The 8,790-nt window shown below is 43.5% G+C and overlaps 1 protein-coding gene across 1 annotated transcript in view; it reads left to right on the top strand.

Moving 5' to 3' along the window:
* The window catches only part of LOC104407837 (arf-GAP with GTPase, ANK repeat and PH domain-containing protein 1-like), a gene marked incomplete at both ends in the record, with an annotated part of 89,858 nt that extends 84,119 nt beyond the window's left edge, over positions 1 to 5,739 (top strand). The window contains one exon of the mRNA XM_010017221.1: positions 5,578 to 5,739. Within this exon, the coding sequence (XP_010015523.1) occupies positions 5,578 to 5,739 (162 nt within the window). The remainder of the gene's footprint in view (positions 1 to 5,577) is intronic.
* Between the last annotated feature and the right edge of the window lie 3,051 nt (positions 5,740 to 8,790).

Raw genomic sequence — 8,790 nt, 5'->3', positions numbered from 1 at the left:
ATTCCGGCTGCAGTCAGAGCTGTTGCTGTTGTTTTCGTCATCAGCGCTTTCTTTTTCCTCTTGAACCTGGTGCTATTAATTGTGTTGCTGCTTCTGCTCTTTAATTGATCCCATTCACGGCTCCCGCTTTTGTCGTGTCTGACTTCTTGTCACTTCAGCAAATCAAAAACCCAAATTAATCAATCTCCAGCCACTTGAGAATAAGGCCATGTTGGGGAGCTGGGCTTGACAAAAAAGTCTAATTTCACTTTGAAAGCCTGTTGGAAAATTTTAACAAGAAGATGCAAGAAAAATGTAAACCAGATCAAGCTCGACTTTGGTCTGTGGAGAATAGCGTCACCTGTTGAGTTTGTTTCAAGTTCTTGTAAATAGGTGATTTGACAAAAATACGGAATAAATCAAAAGACACGAAGATAGAAGAGGTCAGAATATCCTTGTTTCCACTGCAGATGGTTACACAGGAGAGAGGGTTGCGTGTGTGAGAGAGAATAGGAACTGTGGGCCAAAGATGAAGCTCCACTCTTAGATTTTTGTACCTCAGCCTTTGTGCTGTGCTATTCCTGGACCTTGTATTTTGCCCCTTCTCCTCATGCTTTTTACACCCTCAGCTCCTTTTCCCTGGCCTGGGGCACTCGTAGCTGCTTCTTGTCCCTCATTTTCTTCTCCTCCTTGGTTCCCGTGCTGGCATCTTCAGCAGCTCTATAGTGCAGGCACTGCATATAGCGAAGAAGAAATGGCTCCAATTCGAATCTCAGACATGCTCAGTGCAGATGCTGAGGAATTTGGGGTGCAGGTTAGTCATACTGTGCTAGGGGCACCAAGGAAGCACAGATTGGGTTTGAATTACAAGGGAGAGGAGAGACGGTTGTGTGTGTTGTGGCTGCCCCATCCCTGGCAGTGGTCAAGGCCAGGTTGGACACAGGGGCTTGGAGCAACCTGCTCTAGTGGAAGGTGTCCCTGCCCGTGGCCAGGGTTGGAGCTGGAGGAGCTTTCAAGTCCCTTCCAACCCAAACTATTCTATGATCCTATGAATTGAATTTCTTTCCCTTTTCAAATCCAGGAGGACTCTGCAACATCCTTAGACGGCACAGGTGGAGTTGCCTTTTGAGATCCTTTTGTGGAGCACTTGCAGCTTCCAAATAATACAGCCAAAACTATAAAAAGATAAGAAGTGAGACTTGGGTAGAATGTTACCTTTTACAAACATCATATAAGAGTGACCTGGGATCAAACTAGGAGATACTGCCCTGAAACTGGTACCAGATGTGTTTCAAATGGCAGATGAAGCGCAGTGCAACAGCACAGCCCTTGAGACTCTGCTGGAAAGGTTTGATTGGTTTCTTTTTTCATTTAATGTGCCATCTCATAGCTCTGTGTTGTAGTTGTAGACAAAACCCTTCCTCTCTTCCAGCTCTGGTTTCTCCTACCAGAAATTGTCATCATTGAAAAGAATTTCTCTTACGAACATAATTACAAGATGCATCTAGGGGAGAGACAAGCATGGGACTTGCTTTGTGGAGTAAAAGCAAATGAGGGCTGGACTTGCTCAAGCAGAATCTTTGTCTTATCCCACGTGTCATGTACCTAGAGAGAAAAATCACCGTGCGAACAACAGAGTCATTGGCCTTTTTAATATCCCATCTCTTGATAACAAGGGGTTTGTTTACCAGGTATCACACGTTGCTCCCGGGCAGGGAGTGAGATGCTGCGTGTTTTTAAATGACCTCAAATAACTTGCACAGGTGTCAATTTACCCTCAACAGACTCTGAATTATCTATTTTACTACTTTTTCTGGAATGTACTTTCTCGTACTGGTTTGTGTGGAAGTTCTTCTCTCTCTTGGTAGAAGCTTCATGTTATTTCATGGTGCTGCAAAACTGGAAGCTCACCGTTAATGACAAACCTGTTCTCTTGTTGGTGCAGAAAGTGGCCGAACGCTCATGTGAAATTCATGGTGTCCTCCTTGAGGTGTTGTGAGCGTGTGGAGGTAAACTGCAAGGACCCGGCTCACAGCAGCCCTCACTTACAGCTGAGAGGGGTTAATAATGGCACTGGTGTTAGAAGAGGGCAGGGAGGTAGGTTAGCTGTTTGCTAGGAGAGGGCATGGGCATCTCTAGCTCACTTCTCTAGGTGGCAGGCAGCAGCAGGCATAGGCTGGAGCATGGTGATGCTCCGTGTTGGAGGAGAAGGCATTTTTCAGCAGCACATTGCAGCACATCACTTAAAAACACGGCCTAGCAGTTGAAGAACTGAGGATGTGCTGGTCAGGATAACCCCAGCTACGTGGCAAGGGGAGAGTTTTGTCCTTAATGTTGTATAATATAGACATACACCCTGCAAATGATGACCATCATCAAGGAAAGCTGCCTGTACAGTCCATCAAAAGCTGCAAAGCTAATGATGGGCTGGGCAGATAATCATGGGAGAGTTAATTGTAAGGTTCGATATGGCATCTTGTCAGCAGAGATAAGTTGTCACGTTTTCCACTTGAGCTGAAACTAAATGATTGTAAAATAAGTTATGAGTGTCCTTGGGCCTGTCTGCCAGAATGATGGCTAAGAATACATTCCTGGCCCATCAGTCTCAAGCAGCCTGCTTGATATTTATGCGAACTGAATGTTATTTTATTCCCCCTCTAGTCATGCTTGTCAGCTTCCCGAGTGAAAAGTGAAACTGCTTCTTTGACTCATACTTCAAGTATTGAAGCTCGGAGAGGCTGCAGATTGTTATTATTATTACTAGTATTATATATTTTTTTGGGTGTGTGTTGAACATTGATGCCCGATTGGGAAGAACTAATGGCTGACATTGAACGTGCGGGATGGTTGCAAAACAGCCCATCCCAACCCAGTGGAACGCATCTGATGAGTTCCAGTGCCTCTGTCAAAGCCGGTTTAGGTGTGGAGTAATGAGGTGCTTGCTTTTTTAATTTGGCGTGCCTTTTTCCTTACCATATATATATATATATATATATTTAATAGCTCCAGCAGTGGTCGTCTGTTCTCAGGCGTGGTAATTGATACAAAATAAAATGCATTATTTGTATTCAGTCAGGAGGATGAAATTGTATTCAGCGGGCTGAAGCCTGAACTCATTTACAGTTTCCCGAAGCCGGGCTTTCAGGAGCCCTCTTTTCAATTTGAAGAATACCTTGTCAGGCAAGAGAAGTAGTGGGAAATGGGAAAGCACAGCGTGGAAGCCCGGCGCCTTTTGATTGCTCATATTTTAAACCAGAAGAATGTTAAATAACTTCCATCTTCAAAGGGTGGTCTGCGAAACTGGGAATACGGGGCATTAATACACCAACAATATCAGCTCGGCACCCGTTTATGAGCGACTCGTGTTTCTCTTCTGCTTGAGGGGGAGGGAAAGCTTCGGGCTCTTGGCTTCAGAGCCGTTTGACGCAAGGACAGCAGGTTATTACCTGGAAAGGGCTGCAGATCACGAGGATTTACCACAGGAGGTTAATTCTTCAGCTCTCCGGCGCGAGTAGTCAAACCGTACGATCCTCATTTGTCAGAGCCCACGAGCAGGTTTTGTTAGTGCAATTTATAGCCTGGAAATTAGACTAAGCTGCAGTGATTGTGTAGATCTACCGTCGCCTCTTTAAACAAGGATTCTACTGAAAAATACAGCCTGTGGTTTTGCGTCAGAGCGCAGTTTCTTCCCCATTCCATGGGTCTGAGGCATCATGGTTGACGCCGCAGTCACACGTGGTGATGAACGCAGCCCGTGTGCCTTCTCAAGTCAGTATTTAGGCCCAGCAGTAACCAGCTTACATCTGTGCTCATGCCTTTGTGTTGCTGGCATCCTCTTTCGCCCGTTCTGTTCAGTGTCAAGAAGCCAAATGTATCCATGTCCCCTTTACCAAGAGCATGCAGAGCACTGGCATAGATTCTCAGCAGGGATTGCCTTCCTCTTCACCTGGAGAGGTAGAAAACCCTTGCAGGACAGTCAGTTTGAGCATTTATGGGTCAAATACTTAAAATCTCCTACACAGATACATAGTGACTCCATTCCCAGAGTTCCCTTTTTCGGTTAAATACTTGATGAGTGGTTACAAAATAGTAGACATAGAGAAAAGAACCCAAATCCTGAATAAAAAGTTTCTGTTTGATTTGATCTCTGTTGCCAGGCATTTGGCTACGTAATTTATCCCCCACTAATAACGTGCAGCACAACTGTGCTTAGTGGGTAATTAGTGAGTAAATTTATTAGGGGGGAAAAAAGCCATGTTTCTTTATCCAACAGGCAGTTGTATGTGGATTTAGTTACTCCAAGAACCGAAAGCTACTTCTTAGGTAATGTTTGGCTTGATATTTTTCTGTAATAATTCATCTTAAGTGCCGTTCTGGCTCTGGAAAAAGCTTCGCTTCCATGATAGCACACACTATACTTACAGTGTAGGATGTTATGTTAAACTTCATGATTAAAACCAAAACGAAGCCAACAAAATAGAACTGCATTTAGCACTAATCATAGCCCGAAGAGTGGTTGCAGTTAAACCAAAACCATGTTACCAACCCTGGGGAGAAATACTGTAAGTTTACTAGAGTATTTGCTACGTGAAAGGACCCGGAGGGAAAGTGACATTTCAAGCATGTCTTCATTGCCTAAACTTGTGTTAAATATGGCTGTTAGATGAAGAAACAAGAACTGCTTCAAAGAGAAGGCATTCATGTACTACCTGCCATTACCTGGACCAGGAAGAGACTGGGTCTCTGCTTATGGGAGGAGGGCGTCCTCAGCTTTTCACTTTGATTTGGTTGAGTGAGCTATTGGGTGTGAGAGGGAAGAAGATGACTCTGCTATTAGTTCTTAAAGTGGTTGCATGTTATGCTACCATAGCTAATGCAGTGGGAAACTAAACACACCAAACATCATAGTGTTGTTTTCTACCCAGCACACATTAGTTACCTTCTCTTAGCACCTTCATTGCTGTGTCTGTGTGTGCTCATCTCTAATATGACCGAAAGCTGATAGTGTCCAGAAGATGTTGTTCACTATGTATTAAAATGGACTGGTGTTACATGAGTTAATTTGAGGATCAATGAGATACAGGGTGCGCAGAGAAGCTGTGGCTGCCCCATCCCTGGCAGTGTTCAAGGCCAGGTTGGACACAGGGGCTTGGAGCAACCTGCTCTAGTGGAAGGTGTCCCTGCCCATGGCAGGGTTTGGAACTGGAGGAGCTTTAAGGTCCCCTCCAACACAGACCAGTCTGGGATACTGTAATTCTGTGTTCTTTGAAAGAAAGAGCAATTGGAAGTAGTAAGTGATTTCCCATTGTTTTTCGTGTGTTCCAGCTGGTCTGCTTCTAAAATTGATGCAGAGTCCTGTTAATTTAATAGGACTTGGATCAGAACTTCAGCCAAGTTGCTTTTCTGTACCTTTTAGATGAACTAATGGATATTGTTAGGAGGCTCTCCTGTAGCCTCTGGAAGTCAGTGAGCTCAAGAAATTAGCTGCTACGGACTGCAAGGGCTTATATCTTGGATTTTAACAACGATTCATTTAAATGATGAACTTTTATTGTTCCTTCTTCCCCCTCTTCCCCTTCCCTTCACCCCAAACTGCAGATACCGGGTTGGGAGATTCTGTGTGTTCAAGCCCAAGTATATCGAGCACAACGAGCCCCAAACTTGATCCACCTCCTTCACCTCACGCGAACAGAAAGAAACACCGCCGGAAGAAAAGCACAAGCAATTTCAAAGCTGATGGTATCTCGGGCACAGCTGAAGGTAAGATTCCTCTGTGCTGGAAGTCTGAGTATTGAAAATAGCATTCCAAAGAGCATTGTTACGTACGACTCAACTGTATTGTTGGTATTGAATATGGAAGGTCAAGAGAATTGTACTGAAGTAGAGAAATTAAGGAATGATCTTTTAACGATGAAGCTGAATAATCTGAGGTATCAAGATGGTGAGTTCAGTGTCTGAAACATGTTTGGAAGTGATTTTTTTTGTATATAATTAAGTGTCCCCAAGTTAATATGGAGCATGATTAGCTATAAAGGTAAGGAGCAGGCATACTTGTGAGGTGAAAAAGTCAGGTTCACTCAGTAGCCCATACCTCACATTAGAACTTGTGTATTTTCTCAGTATTATTTAATCTAGTGTTAGCACTTCACTTTAGACACATCCTGAGCTCCAGAATCGCCAACACTTCTGATGCCTGTTATTGTTTGAATATTCAGCTGCTCATGGAAAGATTGTGTTATTTGAGGATAAAAAGGAAAAGGGGAGAGTTTAAATGTTTGGGTTCTTTTTTAAGAACCAGAAAGCAAAAGCCAAAAAGAACTTCTTTTTTCCCTTAGTTTAGCTTACTATTTCCAACACGAACACTGCTATCACTGTTCAATGCCCTTCTGAAGGGGTAACAATGTGTACAGTAGCCAGATATGATATAAAACATGCTTGTATCTTTAGAAAAGAAGAAAAGAAACATGCTAGGATTCAACCAAAAGAGCTCCAGAAAAAAAAAGAAGATGAACAAGGGTAGTTGGAAGGCTTAGAAACTGGGGAGTCAACATATGAGGAGAGATGAAAAACAGAGACAATGGAATAACATTGTTGGAAAGGGGGAGTGTTAAGTAAGAAAAAGATGTGGTTGTAAGCATCGGAGAGTGAAAAACAGCTAATTCAGTATCAAAGAGCGTTGGAACAAGTTCTGAAGAAAGGATGACAATTGCAGACAGCTCAGAGACATTAAAAATAGATGTAATAATAGTATACAACTGAGAAGGGGCATGTTAACTACTACTTAGTCATCCTTATTTGCCGTTTATTTAATTTCTCAATTGCGCTGCTGTCCCATCCGGAATTTATTTCCCCACCTCTCTATACAAATCCTTTTCTAAAAGCCATCAGCTTTTTTTCAGACAAGCTCCTGTTGCGTTCTCTTTCCCATCATTTAACTGTCTTTACTGTTACTTTCCCCCTAGTTTATGGCCTAAAGCCAAATTTTATTTTAACCTTTTATTTTTAATTTGTCGACTTTATTTTTTTTTAGCAATCCCTTTCATACCTTGTATTTTCATGGCTCAGTGGCAAGTTAGAAGAGGGGCTTTTTCAGAGCGCTCACCATTGGTCCAAGACTATTTTGTTGAAGTCAATATGAATCAAGACCAGCTGGATATCGAGAGCCTTTGAAAATCTCTTTCTGAGTAGTTAATACACGTATGTTTTCTTTCTCCTGGGGAGATTATTTTCCCAAGCCACTGGAGCAGGAACCTGTGTGGTCCTGGTCTGCAGGCACAGATTCCTGACCCGCAGTGAGCAGTGGGGGATATGCAGTTGTTGTGCGTCTTGCCCCCGAAGTCCTTGTTCTGATTGGAGTGGGAAGTACGTGCTCCTTCATCCTTCTCTGTTTCTTCTTGCTCTTCTTGTCTTCCATTTTAATCTGAAATCCCTCTGCGATAACTCGACACAATTGTGCCCTCTCATGTACATGGGATAAATACACTTCCAGAGGGCAAGAATTGGCTGGCAAAGCAGCAACTAAGTAAAACACAGGGAGCTTTAAAAGTAGCAGTGAGTGCCAACACTCGCTTTTACAGTCTATAGCTCTACATTAGCCCATCACCTTTCTTTGGCCTGCCTCTTCTTACATGTCTTATGAGATGGGCACTCTTTCATAGCTGAAAGAGGGGAGATTTAGAGGAGACATTAGGCAGAAGCTCTTCCTTCCCTGTGAGGGTGCTGAGGCGCTGGCACAGGGTGCCCAGAGAAGCTGTGTCTGCCCCATCCCTGGCAGTGTTCAAGGCCAGGTTGGACACAGGGGCTTGGAGCAACCTGCTCTAGTGGAAGGTGTCCCTGCCCGTGGCAGGAGGTTGGAGCTGGAGGAGCTTTAAGGTCCCTTCCAACACAAACCAGGCTGGGATTCTATGATTTTTCTTCCTCTACATTTGCTGTAAATGTAGATTTAAACCCCGTTGCTGCTGTTTTGAAGACCACAAGTCCACATTAAACAGTAAAAGGAAGATGTTCTTAGGCACGCGTGCTTTGCCTCAGCAACTTTGATCAGGTGTTTGCAATACAGCGAGTGACCTATTGAAAACGGGCTACCAAAGATTGTAGTGATGATCATGGGAGAACCATATCTTCCTTCCTTCTGGAAATCCTGGGCACACTGTGAAAAGACGGAGGAGGATCCTCCTGCAGTTGCTATTCTCACATAGTTAAAATGGATCAGAGTGAAACGATTTGGGTAATTCTGGATTTTCAAGTGTCAGCTTTCAAATAGGAATTCTGGGTTCCTTCATTTTTGTCTGTAGCAAAGCTGAGGTTTCAATGGGACTAAAATCTGGTCTGCAGCAAACTCGAGCATTTTTACTGCACTTTGCAGTCTTTTTTTCTGCTTGAACATGCCAGCTTTGATCACTGACCTCTGCCCAAGTATTCAGGTATCACGATGATGGACACTAGTGAACCCAGGGTGATTCACTAATTCCAAGGCCTGATGCTCAACTCTTTTATGCCCTTCCATAAAGGTCATGCTGATTCTTCTTTCTCCACACTATCTGCACATGCACAGCCCTCTCTTTCTGGGATTGATTCTTTCATCTTCTTCAGTTTCTCTTTCTGCAGTTCTTGAGACAATGGTTCCAGTAACAGAAATACTGCAGCAACTGTGCTGTGGTTGGATGAAAATTATCATTCAGTTCCTGCTTTGGAAAACGAGATTCGGGGGAAGATTTTCCCAGTTCTCTCTGAAACCCAGAGGGAAGTTTTTCAGTTCCCTGTACAGAACTTGTCACTGAAAAAATGTCTCCGTGTTTTTGAGGGTAACAG

Source organism: Nestor notabilis, unplaced genomic scaffold, assembly GCF_000696875.1.
Source record: "Nestor notabilis isolate BGI_N333 unplaced genomic scaffold, ASM69687v1 scaffold3586, whole genome shotgun sequence".
Classification (NCBI taxonomy): Eukaryota; Metazoa; Chordata; class Aves; order Psittaciformes; family Psittacidae; genus Nestor; species Nestor notabilis.
Note: the sequence above shows the minus strand (reverse complement) of the source record. Positions and strands in the feature narration are given on the sequence as shown.